The 21,039-nt window shown below is 36.0% G+C and overlaps 1 protein-coding gene across 1 annotated transcript; it reads left to right on the top strand.

The window, feature by feature from the left end:
* The first annotated feature begins 1,281 nt into the window (after positions 1-1,281).
* Positions 1,282-11,219, top strand: LOC117782085 (synaptotagmin-5). Its single transcript, XM_034619030.1, has 6 exons — positions 1,282-1,657; positions 8,323-8,521; positions 8,579-8,981; positions 9,043-9,280; positions 9,775-10,272; positions 10,333-11,219. The coding sequence occupies exons 2-6, from the start codon at positions 8,334-8,336 to the stop codon at positions 10,506-10,508; spliced, it is 1,503 nt and encodes a 500-aa protein (XP_034474921.1). The 5' UTR covers positions 1,282-1,657; positions 8,323-8,333; the 3' UTR covers positions 10,509-11,219.
* The last annotated feature ends 9,820 nt before the right edge of the window (positions 11,220-21,039 follow it).

The following is a 21,039-nucleotide window of genomic DNA, read 5'->3' as shown; positions in this document are numbered from 1 at the left end:
TATTTAAAATTTTAGATAAACTGAATTTTGTTCGTCTCAAAATGATATCGAAATATTGATTCGTCACTTTACCTCGTGTAATTTTGTGGGATATCAGAAATTTTGCAATTTCTTTTGCTTTTGACATTGTGACTTTATCATTAAGTCACACACCTTTCCAATGAAATATAGAACATATCTGTAGCTTCTATGGTTTGGAAACTGTTGAGGTTTCAATTTTAGCGGGATTTAGCGTTTTCCCGCTAAACTAGCGGGAAATTGAAAAAGTCGTAAAACAAAAATTTCTAGATTTTCAAAGAGGAATAAATCCCCATCATTACATCTTAGCTTTTTTAGCACTTTGATACAAACAGACAAACAGACAAACAAAGAAACTAACTTTTCATTTCATTTTGAAAAGTCCACTAAAAATTTCAAATTTATTTATCTTTTCAACCAGTTAACGGATTTGGGTCATCGAGGTATCAATCGACGCGTATTTTTGATAAAATAAATTTGATAAAAAATAAATAATTTTACCAAAAAGCCCCAACGGCTCCACAAGCTGAGATCATACAAATTTTTCCCCTACCACTTATACCCCCGTATCTCATGACCCAGGTGAATTAAAAAAAGTTTTAGTATGCCATTTTGTAAGTTAGGACTAAACCTTTCAATCGGTATATAACTCGATCTGATCGGACAGTCGTAGCAAATTTTCCAACTTAGCTGTATATATAGTTAGTCGCCTTTCGAACCCTTCGTGCTGCTTTCGTCACTAACGCGAACTGCCGTCCGCAGTGATTATTTAAACGTTATATTTGCGCCTAGATGGCAACGTTAAAAGTAACTGCTGCTTTGGCGAGCTTTCACCCAATTGAGTGCTTGTGGCAGCAAGTTGTTGACATGGAGCAACAATTTGTAAGGCCGTGAGTGAGCTTTAAACGAGACAGCTGTTGCTTGCGTTAGAAGCTTTACCCAGAAACTTTCATTTGTCGAAATCAACGTTGCTATTGTGATGTTTGAAAAATGCCGGCTTTGAGGAATAAATGACAATAACTTCTAAAGTAATTTTTAAATAAAATATTCTTATTAATGAATGATACTGCTTTGCATATATTTGAACTAAACAATGCAATATTAAATTGCAATAAGAATTCTCAAAGCTAACGCCAATTTAGGATGCAAAACTTTCTAACCAAGTATGCATGTATGTGTGCTTATGAACGTGAGTGAGTGTGTGTGAGGAAATACGACAAAGGCAACTGCGTGTGATTTTTTGGCGAAAAACAACACAGTCGAGTTTGAGCAACGCGTTGGTCAAGTTGTTGCTGCTAAAGAGACGCAACAGTGTTAAATATAAAGATTATTATATATTTACTTACTTGTCGAAATCGCTTAAAGGGGAGTGCTGCTTGGATAAGCAAATATAATTAAAATTTAATGAAAGCACATTAATAAGGAAATTGAATTTTGAACGCTAAATTGTACTCAACGCCCAAAGAATGCCGCGAAGTTGCGAATGCTTTTAGAGCATATTGCGCATACGACACGTAGGGCGCAGGGATAAGTCAACATATTGTTGCGAATTATTGCGTGTAAGCGAGTAAAAGATAATAAATTGTTAGCATACTACGCTTTACTCGTGTGTGAAAACGTTGTAAATAAAGGAATAAGGGTAAGTGCAAATGCCTGGGCAAATAATTTAAAGGGGCTTAAATTTTAAATTTATGGAGGGCTCGTCTAAAAGAAATCGAGAATTTTATAAGGTTAATTAGGGATGTATATTTATTTTGATGACATAAAAAAAAATTAAAGTCAAATTAAATTAATACGAATTTACACCTATTTGTTTTTTTTTTGACAATTTATTTTCTCAGGTAATCGGGACAAACGCAGTCGGTTAATTAAAAATGAATTGCAATTAAATGAAAATGTTTTTCTTATAATCATTACAAATTGCACCTTCGGCTTCGTTTGTTATCCCTCGGTATTCTGAAAGTAATTGAATATTTATCAGTCGATTGTAGATTCATGCGTTGGCATCGCGCATACGCAGCGTGGGTCGCCACAGCCTAACACTCGAATTTATAAATTCCCACGACACGAATATATTTTAATTTAATAATGCACACACCTACAAACATTGTTTCATTCTCATTAAAAGTTGAAACAACCACATAAACGTGGATGAGAAGGGGATGCAACACATACGCTGCCTTTCAGTTTCGTCTCATATACTCTGAAAGTCCTTAAGCTCTGCTTTGTAATGCCGTTTCAATTTATCGCATTTTGAGTATGTGTGTATATGTGTTAGGAAGTATGTGTGTGTGTGTTTTGGGTGAGTTGGCAGCTGAGATTTCTGTGGAAAAGTAACCTGGCCTTAGGTTGTTTAACCCAGCAAAATGCTCAGTGAATCGGGCAGAGCTCAACTCTCTGTTTACCTTCGTAGGGCACTCAAACACGGACACGCCCTTGAAGTACTTGACCCCGACCTTAACCGACAGCGAAACAAACCAACAGTGAAACGAACAACAGAAGGACATTTATACATTTTCTGAACAAAGTTAGCTCAGAAGAGTTAGTCAATGTGAGCTGCAATTTAAAATTGCATCTGTATGAGGCCAGAAAGAAGGCCATGAATATTTATCACGTGTCCAAGATTAATGCACTTTTAATGCAAAACATACACCGCAAGCCAGCATTGATGGCATGGGGTGTGACGCCAATAAAACAGTATAGCAATGGGGCAACAACAAAGGGGCAACATCAAAGGGGCAACAACGACAACGACAACTTCTCAATGTTTGTTGACATGCTGAGTTATTGGCAGGGCGGGTCTCAACAGCAGCTGCCACTTTTGTCTTTTAGGTTCTTGTGTGTGTGCGCCTTCTCTCTTCTTTCACTCACTCTCTTTGTGTGTTATAATATCGCACTTATTATTTTCCCTTCTTGCGAGCTTTTGTGCAAACAACAAGTGTCCCGGGCATATTGCGCTTTAATGATCATATTTTTGTTGATTTTTATGCTTCCGTTGTCGATTCTTCTGTTTGGGTCACATTATTAAATTGTTATTTGTCTTTGCTATCAAGATACAAGTTTTTATGCTTGTGGGTTCGATTTCTTAACAGTCTACTGGTCTGTTGACATATGGTAGTTTGATTTTAATAGGATATTCTGTTTTTATTGCACGTTTTTAGCTGGAATCACCTTATGTCTTATTGCCATTTATCTTGCTCCAAATTCTAATCAACAAAGTTTTCTTTCACATTTTGTTTTATCAATTTGCAAATAATAAACAGCAGCCAAAGTATTGTCAAACATTTTAAAAGACTTATTTATATGTCTCTTGTGGCACAAAACAAGGAAAACGGATTCACAAGGTAAATTCGATTGAAGACAAAAATGTGGGATTATAATTGATTATTGATCAAATGATGTGTAGTTTTTCCCCAATGATTTTACTGTGGAACTTAGAAACTTAATTAAAATTAAAATCTAATTTATTTTGAAATGAGCCTAAAAGAATGCTAGCTAATTTTTGCCTTTAAGCTTAGATACATATAATAAAATTTTGGAAAACTTTTTCTGTGCCCGTTATGCGGAAAATTACCCAAAAATTCTATAAGTTATATTTGAGCTGATTGGAGATAGAAGTTGTTTGAGAATTCTGAGTTTAATCCCAATGGAGCATTAGCTGCTTATGACAGTTGGCCAAGGCAGAGCCGACTAGAGCCATAAATATTCATTGACTGCTAATTATACTGGTCTATCTGTCAATTTCTCAATGTCTCAATATCTCAGTTGTGTAGTCGGTAGTTGTTGCCATTGATGCTGTTTACAACTGGCATATAAAAGGGGTCAAATGATGGAATGGGGGAAAGTCAACGCCAATGGCGACAGCAATCAGCTCAAATAATGAGACACCAAATGGCAGACAATAAAGTCACAAACACAATAACGACTGTATAAACAACAGACAACACGCACCCTGATAATAATGATGCTTTTCTGTTTTACTGGATGTGAATGTGTTGTCCTAGACTGTGCCATTATATAAATATTACAAATTGTTACTCTCATATGAGATGTATTCATTCATCACACTGTAGTTGAGATATGTGTTAAGTTTTTGTGGCTAGCCACTTGGGCGTATACTTAACATTATAGCTATTGATAAGTACATTCAGTTACCAAAGTATCACAGGCTTTGAACAAATTGCGTGAAGACATCAGGGAGAGCAGTCGAGCAACAAAGCAGCCTTCACACTTTTACACCTACAGCTGTCAGCATTTATAAAACATTTTGCCACACAATGTCTTCCGGCGTTAAAGCAACACATACACACACACACACACACACAAACACACACACAAAAAAAACACACAATTGTAGACAAAATAAAAAAAAGGAAGCTGAGCTAAACAGGATGTTGCTGCTTGTCTCGTTTGGCCAGCAACTTGATCTCAATGCGATAATCTAATTATGGCAATGTGTTATAGGAAGCAAGCGAAAAAATGTAGCACTGAGAGATATCAAAGACTTGGAAACACGATAATAGTTAATAATTTATAGCTGAGCAATAATTCTAAAGAAATGAAAATTTGTAATAACTAGATAATAAAATATATGAAATTTTAGAGATTTATTAAAAGTAGTACTTTAGAAAGGTAAATAGCACTCACTATTGATAATTATATATTGTTAAATTAATAATATACAATACACAAAAACTGTAATATTTAATACCAGTTTTCCAAATTGAACTAGTCGGCCGGTGCTACAGTCGAGCATACTCGACTGTCGGAGACCCCGTACTTACTATGGCAAAAACTAATAATGGAAAAAATTAAAAAATATTTAGTTAACTTAAATGCATATTCTATCATATTAGTAAAAATGTCTCATAAAACTAAAAAGTTTTTCATACTAAGACTTGATTTTCGCCCGATCGGTCCTATGACAGCTAGATGATATAGTGGTCCGATTTGAACCAACTTTAAACAGGATATATAAAACCAAGTTTTATGTATATTCTATCAGTTTGGTTTTGATATCTCAAAAAACAAAAAAGTTGTTCATACTGAAACTTGATTTTCACTCGATCGGTCCTAAGACAGCTGTATGATATAGTTGTCCGATTTGAACCAACTTTGGACAGGGTATATAAAACCAAGTCATATGCTTATTGTATTAGTTTGGTTACAATATCTCATTAAACATACTAAAACTAGATTTTCGACCGATTGTTCCTATGGGCGCTATATGATATAGTGGTCCGATTCAAAAAAGAAAAAAAACTTGACCTGCCTGCAAGATGGAGGAATCTACATACCAAATTTGGTGTCACTAGCTTTTAAATTGTTCTTATAATTTGGATATGAAATTTTTTTTTCGATTTGTAGGCGATAAAGGGGGCGTAGCCAAATTTTGAAATAAACTTGATCTGCTTGAAATATAGAGGAGCCCACATACCAAGTTTGGGCTCTCTAGCTCTTATAGTCTCCGAGATCTAGGTGGTCATACAGACAGACAGACAGACAGACAGACAGACAGACGGACATTGCTATATCGACTCGGCTATTGATGCTGATCAAGAATATATATACTTTATGGGGTCTGCCACGCCTCCTTCTGCCTGTTACGCACATATTCGGTAAAACAAACCCAATAGACCCCTGTACTTTTTTTAAGTACGGGGTCTAAAAATGTAGTACCTAAAAATCTCTAAATGCTGAGTTCTCAATGACTTACGCATGGTTTTAGATGAACGATTTTTGAAGATTTTCCCTGGAATTTCTATTTGTTTATATTTGTTTCAATAAATTTAATATTTAAAATATTATATTTTATGCACTTATATCTTAATATAATTAATGAAAGTTTGTTGCACAGTTTTCGCTTAACTTATTGATTTGTTTTCATTGCCTGCGTGCAACACATCTGTGGCAAATTGAATGTTACTAACTGGACTGTGAATAAACAACAAAGTTGATGGCAAATTGACTTGCAGTTTCCGTTCTTTCTGGCCACACTTCCTACTCCCTTCTCCTGTCTACGTGTATGTCCCTGTCCGCAGATGATAGCAACAGCGTGGGCGTGGCATTGGGTGCCACTTTGTGTGTGACAAACACTTCATTAGACTAATGAACATAATTTGCCGTAATTGTGCAATTTTATGTCGTTTGCCGCTGGGAAATTCAGTTTGTTTGCTTCGAGTAATTTTAAAAATGATCACAAAAAATGGAAAGTTAGCGAAGTGAATAAAATCACAACAAAATAATGCGTTGTCTGTTGGCACGTGGTAGAGGCAACGAAATGAAACGATACCAATGAGAATCATGGTCCCTGTGCCTCATCGATTAGATAAAATTATAATTTTAGTCGCTCTATCAATATATGTATTAAAGTGCTGAAAGCGACGGCAACTGGTGATTGGCCTTGACTTTGCCCTGTCCTATGTTTTTTTCCTTTCATTTTTTCCCGTTTTACTGCTGACGGAAATAGTTAACTCTTATCTGGCTATGTGGTTTGCAAAAGTGAAAATACGATAAAAGGCCGAAAATTGTTTATAAAGCCAGTTGGCCAAAACCGCAAACACACTCATGTGCAGACGGAGGGAAAGACAGCTGCAGTCGAGTTTTTTGTATGAAAATTTATGGCAACTGTCATAAATCGTGCTGTATGCATGACATACTCATACTCATATAACAATATATAATAATAATCCGGCTCTAAAATACATTAAAGCAATCCTCTTTCCCCTTTTGGCCTAACCACAAGGGAAGACTGCTCAATTTGTGTCTCATGTCGGGGAACAAAATGAAAATCTGAAACATGCTTAAGGTATTTATATGACACCAAAGCTTGGCATCGATTTATAAAGCCGCCTACGATCTGACTAGTTTTGACATGATTGGTTTACGATGAGATTTATGAACGACTCATGCAAGGGTTGTCAGTAAGCAGAGATAGATACCTCTTGATTGATTTGTTAATAAACTTAATCCCATTTGTTGAACTCAACAATCTCAGTTAACCTTAATGTGAAGTCAGAAATATTACATTAATTTATTATAAGTTATATGTGGTCCCTGGCTAAAAATATTTGATTAAATTGCTGACTTTGTAGATTTTTTTCGGCTGTCTGAATTTAAAATACATTTCTCATTTCAGAAATGAAACATAAGGAGAATCTCGTCTGTCCCATTGCACAAAGGCTTATAAATCATTTAGTCCAGGCCCCACAATGAAATCCATTGCAAGTTAACACATTACTTTGGCTCTGTATCCTGCTCACTCTATATATTTCTTTCTCTATTTTTATATACACCCACACAGAAAAAGAAGGGAAACACTTCATTCAATTGACGTAAAAGTTGAAACCCCGTACAAAAGTTGCCGTGAATAAATAATAAACTGAAAACAAATTGCAAAAATTGCTGAATGGGGAGAAGCACAAAAAATTTAATTAAAAATGCAAGTGAGAGACTTGAGGATACCCTGCAAACAGAATAATGCAAGCTAATAGAACAGATAGGGTTCGGAATTACCTATATAAATATGTTGTTCATATAACAAAGCTAAGAATAGTGATGATAATTTGTGTTGATTAATTTGTTTTACATTGTTGCATTTTCCTGCATTACAGAAGTACTTGATTTAGTAATTTAAATAATTCAACAATTTTATATTAATCAGATTAAAGCATTATTTATCTGGTTAACAAATAATGTATATAGGTACACATATGCTCAGATTTATTGGCTAGAAGAATGAACCCTTCTAGCTAATCAAATTTTTTACAGGGTATAGAGAAAGCCAAAAAAGAAAATCGCATCTCAAAAGGTATCTCGAAAGTACTAATTAATTAACAGATGGGGTTGAGCTACAATTTCACAGAAAATGCTCGTACTTTCTGGCTAAGTTTGGTTTAGGCCACCTTGTTTGGCCAGGTAATTGCGAAAAGCCCCTGAACCTTGCCCTTGATGCTGCGGAGGCAACCCTTATGGAAATGTTGTAGCAGTGGCCTGACACAGACATAGCCTTGCCACGTGGAGCATGTGGTGAGAGGGGGGAATCAACTGACAGCACGTGCAGCATCAGTGTCTGCGGTCACGACATGGCCACAATGGCGCCTTTAGCAGCGCAATTAATAACTCAAAGCCCAAGCACAGGTGTCTTGGCTCATGGGAAATGGAAGGCACACTCTGAACCGGCTTTGATTTATTTATAAAGCGGCCTCATTCCATGCTATAATGAAAGTTTTATGACTGCAACTTGTGGTGTCATTAGCCCAGTTTTTATGCAGGAGACAGCCAACTAATTGTTGATTCTCTTAGCCATTCCAGCCATGGACATTGTCATACGTGAGGAGGACATTTCATTGACGCAGATTGGCGTATATGCGTCGGTATCCTTTCTCGTTGTCTCAGCAGTCGGAGCTGCTCTTTATACGACCTGCTCCAGGCGCTATCGTCTCAACTGGTTCGAGCAGAACCTCTTGGAGTCGGCCAGCGAGAAGGATGAGGAGCAGCAAAGGTAAGTAAGACTACTCGCCATTTTAGAGAGCACTTACCATTGAAACTGTGTCTGCAGCCGTGAGGCTCTCGTTGCTGGCGCTGTTGGCTACAATGTGGACAGTGTGAACGAGTGTGTGGCACGTGGCAAGTTGGCCAATAATAATGCTGGCAATTTGAGTCCCACTTCACTCAAGTCGGAGGATGCTGACCCCGCCTTCTGGGTGCCCTCATCGGTGACCGCCACTGCGGCAGTGCAACAACAGGTTTCGAATACCACCGAGGAGTCTGCACCACCCACACCCACTTCACCCACTGGCAGCCTCAAGTCAAATACATTATCCTATTGCTCAACGACTTCGGTTCCCATTGCCAGATCCGATAAACATGTCGTTCTGGCCATGCATCCCAGTCGTCCAAGAGTTTCCTCCATGAATGCCAAATTGGATCATACCAAAATCGATATGACATTGTACCGCAGCGTAAGTAGGAAATCTTTTAATGGGATCAAAGTGACATTGAGTCGGAATTTTTTTTTCACAGCACTCCCAACCAAAGTCTTCCTCTCCAGCTGCAGCCGTCAATGAAGTTCGTGGTAATTTGCATGTCAGTCTCAGCTATGATTCTGTCGCTGGTCTGCTCAATGTGCGTCTCCTGGAGGCGCTGAACTTGCAACCTCGACAGTTTAGTGGCACTGCTGATCCCTATGCCAAGATTCGTTTGCTGCCAGACAAAAAGAACTTCTGGCAGACTCGCATACACAAGAAGACCCTGAGTCCAGGTAAGAACACAGTTCGTTTGTTTATTAACTGAGAAAGTCTTTCTGTTTATTTCTTATATCTTAATAAAAAAAAATATTTTCTAAAATAAATTTAATTATTTTTTTTTTTTTACTTTTTTATGCTGCTTTTAATTAAACAATACAAACTGCTTTCGTAAGCTTTTAATTAAATTAAAAAAGTTTATAAAATAAAATATGTTTCTTGTATATTTTATTTAATTATTATTTATTTTATCTGTATTAAAATCGTGTTTTACTTTAAAACCAAACTCAATCAATAATGACTAATGACTTATTAAAATTGTTATTTGTGATTTCTAATTATAATTATTATTTTATTAATTAAGTTATTCTTTCATTATAAAATTGTATGCTATAATCGTCAAAAATAAGAACATAAATAATCCCTGTTTCTTCTTACCATTTTACCGTCAATATTTCTTGACTCTAGATTTCTTACGTATTCTTAATCTATATCTCTAATCTTTTCTAAGTTTTCGATGAGCACTTTGTCTTTGAAGTCACAGCTGGTGTTGTTGATAAGCGCACTTTGGAGATTCTACTGTATGATTTTGATGCATATTCAAGACACGTTTGCATTGGCGGTACCAAGTTACATTTGGCCCATTTAGATCTGAGTGAGCAGCTGAAACTCTGGACTCCACTCACCTCAGCTTCTGCACAGGATATGAAGGTGGATTTGGGAGACATCATGGTATCTTTGGCTTATCTCCCTTCCGCCGAGCGTTTGATGGTCGTTTTGATTAAGGCAAGGAATCTGCGAATTGTGGATGATGCACGTAATTCTTCAGATCCCTATGTGAAGGTCTCGCTACTGGGACCAGGTGGTAAAAAACTGAAGAAACGTAAGACCGGTGTGCAGCGTAATACCGTTAATCCGGTTTATAACGAGGCCTTGGCCTTTGATGTTGGCAAGGAGACGCTCAAGAATTGTTTGCTAGAGTTTACGGTCGTACATGATGGTCTTTTGGGTAAGTGGATGCTAAGCTCAACACAATTCAAGCGTTAACATCATCATTTTTCAAATACAGGCTCCAGTGAAATATTGGGTCGTGCTCTCATCGGCAATTCACCAGAAGTTCTACACGAGGAGAAAATATTCTTTGAGGAAATGTTTCGAGCCAAGAACGCCACCGCTCAGTGGGTTCCATTGCATGAGCCGGTCAATAACTTGGGTGCCACAGCGAAGACAACAACCAAAAATTAGAGTCCACAGCTTTCGCTGTTGCGACAACTGTTGCGTTTCATCAAATAGAAACACCTCGAATTGGCGAGGTGACTTGGCAAATAATTATATGGGAATTTGCAGGGATACAATTAAGAAGGACGCGGAACGAGTGCACAGACATCTATAAATATCAAAATACTTTTATATATAACATATATAATATTTATTAATTTCAACCACCAAAACTATAAATGCTTTCCATAGTATCAATTACTCGTCTAATCAAGGAATATAAAATATACATATTTAAAAGTATATTCTTATATATAATAAAAGTACTTATATATACACGTATGTGCAACGTATAACATATGTCAAGAAGTACCTAAGATTCAATTACATAATTATGATGGATACATATATAAAAACGATATCTCTAATAATTACTTATACAGGGGTGTTCCAGAAATGTAGACAAACCAAAAATTAATGAGTTCTTGGTTGGTTTTTGATTGATTTGTATTTCCGGAACACCCCTGATAATCAAATTTCAAAACGACTTCCCATTCCTTTGAATGCTATGCTATATACATTTCACTGAAATTTAAATGAAATTAGAATTTAAAACAGAAATATATATATAACTATTCTGCATATATGCGTAGTAAAAGCTTAGATAATCGCGCACAACTGTAAACAGATTTTCGATCATTTCGGTATTTTTTTATCTGGATATTATGAGAGGTTTCAGGAAAAAAAAACATAAAGGGCACAACAGTTGAAAATATTTGTATTGCTAAATGAAATTTCGTTGTGTTTAATTCTGCAGTTAAATCAAAGATATAGTTTATGATGAACATTGTTATAATACAATCAAATAATAGTCTTAAAGTGAGTGCACTAACCAATCAAGAATCGTGTAATAAAAAAATATTTAAAATAAAACTTTTCAAACTTAAAAACAGAAACAATGAGCAACTATTTACATCGACTTAACTTTAAGGTGAAAAATGAATATAATATAAAACTTCTTTTGAACATTTTAAGTCCATCAAACTGATTACTCAACATCAGATGTGGCTGGAAAAAAGTTACCCAACCCAACAAAATTTCTGTCGAAGAATGCAGTCAATGTCTTAGGTCAGACATTGAGCTCGAGTAGCTCGTCCTTTTTTTACTTGACTTATTTGGCAAATAGTTTTCCAACTTGTTGACCAAGTTGGCGAAAAAAGTTTTGCTGGGCCAACCTTTAACTAATTTTGCAACATTGACTGATAAATCTAGAGGGTGTAGGGTGACGCTACATTGGTCGTTAAAGCAAGCATGCCACGGTAAGCATCAGAGTCCTTGGTGTCTCTAAGTTTGACGTAAATTTCCTTTCAATCAAAATGTGCTTTCATTCAATTTAGTAACAGTGGCAAAAGTAGCTGACCGAAAATAGAGTGGATGCCGGCCAAAAGGGCAACGGCAACCGCAGAGTGAACTTTGAACTATTGCCAAGAGTTGATGGCGCCAAAATGTTGACTATGGCTAGCTGCTTATCGCCAACGGAAACTCTCTGATAGATTGTCAGCTGAGCACTTACATAGATATATTATATGTGTACACTGTATAACCGCATTGGCCTTAGACCTTAGAAAGTCAACATCTGAGATAGCACAACGACACCGCAGGTTAGGGAAATTGTTTGGCCAAATATTTGGTTTATGTTTGCTATTTCTTGTTGTTGGCTCGAAGTTAAATATCTAGTTGGTTGCAAATAATTTTAAATTGCGATGTGTGAACTTTATATGGATATGTTCGAGCTTCTTTGTAGCTATAACAGTGTATGTATAAAAGAACTCAAATAAATAAATAAATATTAAAGGAAAACTATTCAATTAGTGCGTAAGTAAAATATTAATATATTGATTGCTTTGAGATTAACTGGAGAGTTTTAAGGATTCCCAGTTGTAGCTTGTATAAGATATGTGTTACATATACAAATATTTATTTAAAATATATAGAACCGAAGGAAACTTGGACATGGTATGCAGATCGCTGTATAAAAAATAATAATGTTTTGCGCATTAGGTTCCTTAAAAATTAATAACAACAAAATTACTAACAAGTTTTTGTGAAAATAAACAATGATTTCAATAATTATATTTTAGGCAATTATTATTTCGTTGTTAGAATAATTATAAATTTTGATCTGTTAAATGCCTTAAATTAACAGTGCTCCAAATAATTATATTCTTAGTATGTAACTAACATTTTATTTTACGAATCCTTAAGATTTTTTTTGAATTGCCTTAAACTATTTCTTAGTTTCATTTTCATTCTGCTTCTAGTTCTCATTCGCATTCTCATTCAGTTATCCATTTTCGCCAAAATACTTCGCATCAAAGTGACTGCCAATAAACTGCAAACTACTAACGAGCAAATTCCATTTTTAATTTCGTCCTCTATCTGTCTATTTCAACGCCATTTTGTCCAATTCTTTGCCACTGCCACAGATATTGGCTCTACTGCCGCTGTTGCCCATGTTAGAACTGCTTTTCCGTTTCTATAGCCTGTCAGCGGAAAACGTAAACTAACGACATTTTCGTTTTCTTATTTACACAATCAATTTTGAGCTTTTGTCATGCGGCAAAAGGCGAACGGCAAATGCTGAGAGCACGACTGATTCCACTTCTTTCTCATCCCATTCGGTTGCAACTTCGCTTACTCCTCTTCTCGCTTCTCTGCCTTGCTTATTCTTTTCTTCTATTATTTTTTGGTTGTCCCTCCCGTTGTATCGTTCAGTTACATTCACTTTGGTGTTGGCGTTTTCTGCCGCGGGGGAAATTGTCGTCAAAGCGCAAAAAATGTCAGATTGTTGTTTTAACAGCCACTGCATGTGCCCCTGCATACCTCACCGTCCCCACTCCAATCTCCCACACATGTCGCTTATGGCTGTACATTTCAATCTGTGTGTGTGTGTGAGTGTGGAGGTGCAGCTAGTAATAGTTCTAGTTTTAGTTTCTTGTTACACTTCCTTTTTTGTTTTTGTTACTTTCCGCTCCTCCTCTTCTATACCACTTTTCCTCCATATCAACCACGCTCTTTCACGTCGTCTCTCTTTTAGCTTAGTTGTGTGTTCCTTTTGATGTTGACCGCATTCACTGGCTAGTTTCGTTAGCTGCGCTCACTTTTATGCTCATAAAAATATACTATAATAGGGGACCTCATGCGGATTCCAAAACCAAAATGTGAATGGAAAAGTTAAAGAAAAAACTAGAAAATTCCAATAATATTAAAGTATTTTAAGATTCTTTGTAAATTTTGTGATTCTTTAAATTCAGAGTAATAAACGTATTTTTTTTTTTTTTTTAAAGTACCAAATAATTGTTTTACTTCCCTTCTAAATAGCTTCTCTGGTGATTATTTTTGATAATAATTCTAAATAAATTATGTACTAAATGTTTTTTTCTAACAATACCAATCTGTAACCAATATATCAAACAGTAATAGGAATTTTAAAATTATTTCTGATATCGTCCTAATTTTCATTTCCTATTTCTAAGAAAGTGTTAATGTATTAATATTTTTTTATTTTGATTGAAAAAAGAATTCCAAATTTGTATGATACAACTTACAAATAGGGTATCTGTTAGTTGTGCGATCAGCTGATTATATGCGCTTTTTGTTGTCCTTTGGTAGCGTTTATTGTTTATGCAACTGTCAGCAGTTTTCGCTCACAAGGAAGTTTCGCTCACAATTGGAGATTTACTTGGCTGCCTGAATGGATATGAATGTGAGTGTGACTGTGTGTGTTATTCTGTGTGTGGCTGTGAATTTGTTTTGGCTCAACTTACATGGACATTGCACAATGTTAGCACAGAATGGTTCGCTTTCTTTTTCTTTTTCTGTTTCTGTTTCTGTTTCAGGTTATGTGTTGCTTCATTTTTGTTGTCATTTCCAATTGTTTCAGCGACTTTTGACAGTTAGCAGATTAGCTTGGTGACGCCTCTGCAGATGGAAGTTAGGATTGTAGATGGCCTTTTCGTTTGTTCATTGGAAAACGACAGAACGATATGCAGCTAAAGAGATTGTCCAGGGAAATCAGAAATGGAGAGGTGTGCACACAAATCCCCCGCCTCCCTCAACACGACACGAAAAACAATTTATGAATCGGCAGCTTGTTTTTAGTTATGCAGAACAAAATGGTGCAATTATTTGATTTTTTAATACAAAATCATTGTCATCAGAATGCAATGTACGAAATGTTTCTTATGTTGACTGGCACTGTATTATACATTTCATAATCTTTTGATATTGCAATAGTTGTGAAGAATAAAGAAGAAAAGAGATTTTTGCCAAGGATTTCCACATACCATGAAACTAGTGATATAAAAATACATCGAAATATCGATTTTCGCAAAATCAATTTTTATCTACTTAAACTCGAATATATTTTTGACGATCAATCGAGTTAATTAAGTCGATTTTTATGAAAAATCTATAACTCAAATATAATTTGATGGAGTAGAAGCTTTCGCTAACTGTGATTCTAGGTGTAAATAGAAATTGAATGTGGTCTTTAAAAACATGGCAAGATATATCTGTAACATAAGAAGGAGAGAACACATAACAAGTTATTCAAAAAAATTATTTGACCTCAGCTTGGAAAAATTGACATTCTTAAGAGCTTTAATCTTACTTCACAAAATTATTAATAATAAAGAGCCAAACTATCTGTTTGATAAGATTCGATTTTCCAACTCCCGAAGAGTAAATAATATTGTTTACTTAAAACATAAGATGGGCAACTTGGGTCAAGAATTAAAAGAATAACCCAGATTTATATACTGTTAGTTTGGTAAAGATACATATCTTAAAGACTGGATTTGTTCCAAGCGAAATGTGCATTTTTGAGATTTGTTAAGAACAATTAAGAACAAATTAAAATTATCAAGAAAACAAAAAAAAAATTTTTAAAAACCACAAAAAACTAGTAGGTGCTACAGTCGATCACACTCGACTGTCGGAGACCCCGTACTTACTATGGCAAAAACAAATAATGGAAAAAATTAAAAAATATTTAGTTAACTAAAATGTATATTCTATCAGGTTGGTTACGATGTCTCATAAAAATAAAAGATTTTCATACTTAGACTTGATTTACGCCCGATCGGTCCTATGACAGCTATATGATATAGTCGTCGGATTTGAACCAACTTTGGACAGGCTATATAAAACCAAGTTTTATGTATATTCTATCAGTTTGGTTACGATATGTGATTAAACAGAAAAGTTGTTCATACTAAGACTTGATTTTCACTCGATCGGTCCTATGACAGCTATATGATATAGTGGTCCGATTTGAACCAACTTTGGACAGGATATATAAAACCAAGTCATATGCTTATTGTAACAGTTTGGCTACGATATGTCATTAAACAAAAAAGTTGTTCATACTAAAACTTGAATTTCGACCGGTTGTTCCTATTGCCGCTATATGATATAGTGAACCGATTCATAAAAAAAAACAAACTTGATCTGCCTGCAATATAGAGGAATCTACATACCAAATTTGGTATCTCTAGCTTTTAAATTGTTCTTATAATTTGGATATAGTTTTTTTTATCCGATTTGTGGGCGATTAAGGGGGCGTGGCCGAATTTCGAAACAAACTTGATATGCTTGCAATATAGTGAAACCTACATACCAAGTTTGGTGTCTCTGGCTCTTATAGCCTTGAGATCTAGGTGTTCATACAGACGGACAGACAGACAGACAGACGGACATTGCTATATCGACTTGGCTATTGATGCTGATCAAGAATATTTATACTTTATAGGGTCTGCCACGCCTCCTTCTGCCTATTAAGCACACATATACTAAAACAAACCCAATAGACCCCTGAACTTTTTTTAAGTACGGGGTCTAAAAATTTCACGAAGCCGGGAATCGAACTCACGACTTAATTTTAAAAGACATTTCAAAATTTCGGTGGCTAAACCAATTGAGCCACGCAAGATGTTGAGTACAACTTACCAAATTGCCATATTGGGCTTACAGTACTCTATATCCTAATTTAAAAAAAGTTTATTAACATTAAATGTCATCATAACATTAATAAATACACAATTTCAATGCAAAATTATCGAATTAAAAATCATACGTCCCCGCCAGGGCTCGAACTCACGACCGACTTTCCAACCATCTCCTGAGCTCTGCGACTCAGGACACTACGCCACAGAATCGACACAATTTTTATGTTATCAAGTTATTGAAGCTTCAATTACTGCTAACGCTCCATCATCAATTCAAACAGTTTAATTTATTATTTGAATATCTTGGCTATTTACTGTCCGATCGGAAAAAATTTCACCAAAAATCTAGGCCACTTTTCTCTTTGTCTATCTTGAATCTCTAGCTTTAAAATTGCTTTTATAATTTGGATTTGAAATTTCTGTCTTTGGTGTCTCTAGCTCTTATAGTCTCTGAGATCTGTTTGTTCATACAGATCAAGAAAATATATACTTATGCCTGTTACGCACATATTCGTTAAAACAAACCCAATTGACCCCTGCACTTTTTAATTAAAATTAAATTAATTTTAACCGCTTAATTCATGATAAATCGGCATCTATTTGATGTTTTTTTTTTTTGTTTAGAGTTGGCCCAGCCCAATGGACTATTACACAATATATTAATATTTCGTCACTGTCCATCTATTCTATACGATATTCCATAATAGAATTGTAATTAAATGTTATATGTGGATGCTGAAATTGTGATTTGAAATTGCACTTTGGAGTTGAGTGTGAAATTTAACTGTGATTCGATTTTAGAAATTTGCCAACTAAGCAGAAGAGTGCCAAAGCAATTATAAAAGCCATTTCATGTGTCAACAACATGGTTGCAACAGCAGAAAATTTGGCTAAAAAGTGCAAACAAGAATTAATTAAATTATTTTAAGCTAAGCAATGTCACATGTGTGTTCGCTCTCTCTCTCTCTCTCTCTCTCTCTCTCTCTCTATCTCTATGATTCACTCTCTTGCCATGCAACATAAAACTCATCAATAAACAAAATTTATGGCTAAAACACAATTGCAGTGAACACTACCGCCAACAATAACAACAACAACAACAACACCAGCAACAGCAACAGCAACTGCAACAACAATAAAGGCAACATCCATAGTGGGCGCCAGAAAAGCTATAACTAAAGCCAAAGCCAATTAAAGACACGCCTCTCAGTAGCATTGAAGGCGTGGCACAATGCTGTAAGCATTGGCAGCTCCTTCTTCCACCCGTTGTCCTGTTAGCCCATCATGTTAGCCATGGCCAACTGTGGTGTCTGGTTGTCTGTTGGTTTGACGAGCAACCAAATTTCCGCACCCAATCAGCATATTTAAATTGTGTTGTGTTGGTGATTGAAATGCATGAGGTACGAGGTACGTGAATAGGACAACGCACTGTCAGTTTGTCAGTTAGAGGCCAACATCCATCGGAAGGACATTGGATCAGGAGCTGGAGTTAGACACATTTGACAAACGTGCATTTTTTACTCCGCACTTTAATGGTCAGCATCACTACAATTCCGATTTCCCAATCCCAATTCCAGTCCCAATCCCGATTCCGATTCCATTTCGGATGTGGATATGGATGTGGAGTTCACATCTATTCAAAGCTCTTATTCCTTTTGCAACTCTCTCTCTGTCTGCTGTTCAATGCTGGTCAGCAGTTTCATTTTGATTGTACGATTTTCTACTTTGCTGTGCATTTTTCCTCCTTAGTTTTTTCTCTTCTCTTTTTTGTGGCTTGTTGTCTCTCGGGGTGTGGTCAGCCACGGTAGAACTCTAATTGCTGACCAACGAGTGAGTTGAGTTGAGTTTAGGCAACACACACAGACACACACACACATGGCGAAGGTGGACTCGACATTGGCGGCATTTCCATTTTTCGTATGCACACAAATCGTTTGAATATTGTTTTTCCCTCCATTCCATTCCATTCCGCCTCCTTAATGTCTGTTGGGCGTCTAAAAAATATGGTCACCCTGACCATATTTTTTGAAAAACACTTAAAGCTATTCATTTTTAATTGGAATTTAGGCGCAAAGTCGTAAATATTTTTGCCCCTCGGCATATGCAACCGATAGCATTTGCCGCACGTTTTATCCAATTTAACTGGATGCCTTCAAGTGGCTGCAGCACCGGTGAGTGCAGATATTGCAGTTTTCAAGTAAATTTCCGCAGGTGATGTAGTCATATGGAACTGACAAATGGATCAAAGTGCATAGCGATTCGTACTCGAATTCTGCGAGCCGAAACCCATTTATAATGGGCTCAAACCACAATTGAAATCATATTTTAGCTGACATGTACCCCTAGAGTTATATTCCATAGGCTTACTGTGGATCGTAAACTGGACGTTTTTATGAGTAAATATGTGCGCTTATGAAATGGGAAATGGCTCAGAAATCATTAATAATATTTGAATTTACCCATTCTGATGCATTTTTCTCCCTAAACGTTTTCGATCTATTCCACTTGTTTCTGTTGTCAATTATTTCTGTTTATTATACCCGTTACTTAAAAAATAAGTAAAAGGGTATATTGTGTTCGTTGGAATGTATGTAACAGGGAGAAGGAGGCATCTCCGACACTATAAAGTATATATATTCTTGATCAGCATCAATAGCCGAGTCGATATAGCCATGTGTGTCTGTCCGTCTGTCCGTCCGTCCGTCCCCACGCAGATCAAGTTTGTTTCAAATTGAAGCTACGCCCCCCTCCGACCCCGCAAATAGCGAAAAACCTTTTGCTCGTCTGTTTGAACAAAGGGATCTCAGAGACTATAAGAGATAGCGTAACCAAATTTGACAGACAGATTTCTATATACCTTACGCAGATCAAGTTTGTTTCAAATTTAAGCCACGCCCCTCCGCCCCGAAAATCGCGAAAAACCACACCCACAGTTTTTATGATAATACGTTTTTGTGAAAATAAACGTTATCTATTAGTATTATCTATTATCCCACTGAATTGCATCAAGATCGGACAAGTAGAACGGCAGTTATGGCGATTTAATGTTTTCAAAGTTATTTCTTTAAACAAAAGGATCTCAGAGTCTAAAGAGATAGAATAACCAAATTTGGCTCGCAGATTTCTACACACCACGCAGGTCAAGTTTGTCTTACATTTTATCACGCCCCTCCGCCCTCGCAAATCGCGAAAACCACCACACCCACAGTATTTAAGATAATACGTTTTGTGGGTATTAGAGTTGCAAGTTGCTATTATCTATTATCCTATAAAATCGCAGCAAGATCGGCCAAGTAGAACAGCAGTATTAACATGCCGAAGCTCTTGAAGCAAAATTAGCTCCTTAGAGTATGCAATAGTTTTAATATTAGACTTAACAAAATGCATCAAATAATTCTCAACTGGTTCTGACGACGCAAATATGACATTCGGCTTGAATCGCTACTCGACTCAACCCAAATGGTACCGATGAATCTTCAATGATGATGGAACTGGCATCTATCGAATCGTATTGAGCATACTCCTGCATTTATGCAAGTGTAGTATGTTGTTGAGCGTCAAGTCACCGGTTACCATAGAGAGGTCGCTAACCAAGGGATTGACATTTAGCAAAATTATAAACCTGAAGAAGTTGCTAATTTAAAATTTTTGAATCGACAACTAAGTAACAACAGCAACACAATATTCCAAGCAAACTTTTCTGTCATTCTTGTGCCTAAGAATTCTCAACTGAATTCAGGCAATATAAAATAACAAAAATTAAAAATAACAAAATCCTTTTTTCTTAAAAAAAAAATTCTTAAAAAAATACTTTTATACATATTTAAGTTAAGTAACGGGTATCCTATAGTCGGGATCTCGACTATAACCTTTCCCACTTGTTTTAGTTTTGATTCTGTTCCTTATTCCTCATTTTAGTCAAATAGTTGTTAAACTTTCTTTTGTTTTATCTTACTATTTAATATGCCATTCATATTATTTTTTTTTTAAATTTCATTACAGCTTGTTTCCCCTTTTTTTTGCTTCCTATTTTGACTATACCCCGATCTGTTTCATTCAATTTTGTTTGCTTATATTTATTTTTTAATTTTTGTCCCTTGTATTGATTTTTTATTGATTTCTGTTCAATTCTTTTTTCATGTATTTCATAAGATTTCATATTCTTTCTGCTTTCTTCTAGACAGCTTTTGCTTAAACCCATTCCATTCCATTCCACTCCATTCCAATACATTCGAGTTCTGATATACTCCGCCTCATACCATATTCAAATCTCTTTTCTTTGAACCGGTTTTTAAAACAATTCAAAATCGAATCAGTTTCCTAACATTATTTCAGAAAATTGAAGTTGATTGGACTACTTAACCATGGCCATAGCTTGCAGCGATTCAAGAATTTTGTCAGCCAGAGAGAAAAGTGACAGATGATGCTGCATGCAACTGCAATGTGGCAGGCATTGCCTGAAGGGCAAACAGTGGCACGCTTCAAAATGCGAGGCAGCATTCAAAGCAGAAGGCCCAAAACAGTGTTGCAAATGTTTGCGAATGTGTGTG

The sequence above is a fragment of the Drosophila innubila genome (genome assembly GCF_004354385.1).
Source record: "Drosophila innubila isolate TH190305 chromosome 2L unlocalized genomic scaffold, UK_Dinn_1.0 4_B_2L, whole genome shotgun sequence".
Taxonomy (NCBI): domain Eukaryota; kingdom Metazoa; phylum Arthropoda; class Insecta; order Diptera; family Drosophilidae; genus Drosophila; species Drosophila innubila.
The sequence above is the reverse complement of the archived record's forward strand: the minus strand, read 5'-3'. Positions and strand labels throughout refer to the sequence as shown.

Coding starts and splice junctions, on each gene's coding strand:
- LOC117782085 (XM_034619030.1), top strand. CDS start 8,334: ATGGACATTGTCATACGTGAGGAGGACATTTCATTGACGCAGATTGGC. Junction 8,982..9,042: donor ATATGACATTGTACCGCAGC/GTAAGTAGGAAA, acceptor TTTTTTTCACAG/CACTCCCAACCAAAGTCTTC. Junction 9,281..9,774: donor CAAGAAGACCCTGAGTCCAG/GTAAGAACACAG, acceptor ATCTTTTCTAAG/TTTTCGATGAGCACTTTGTC.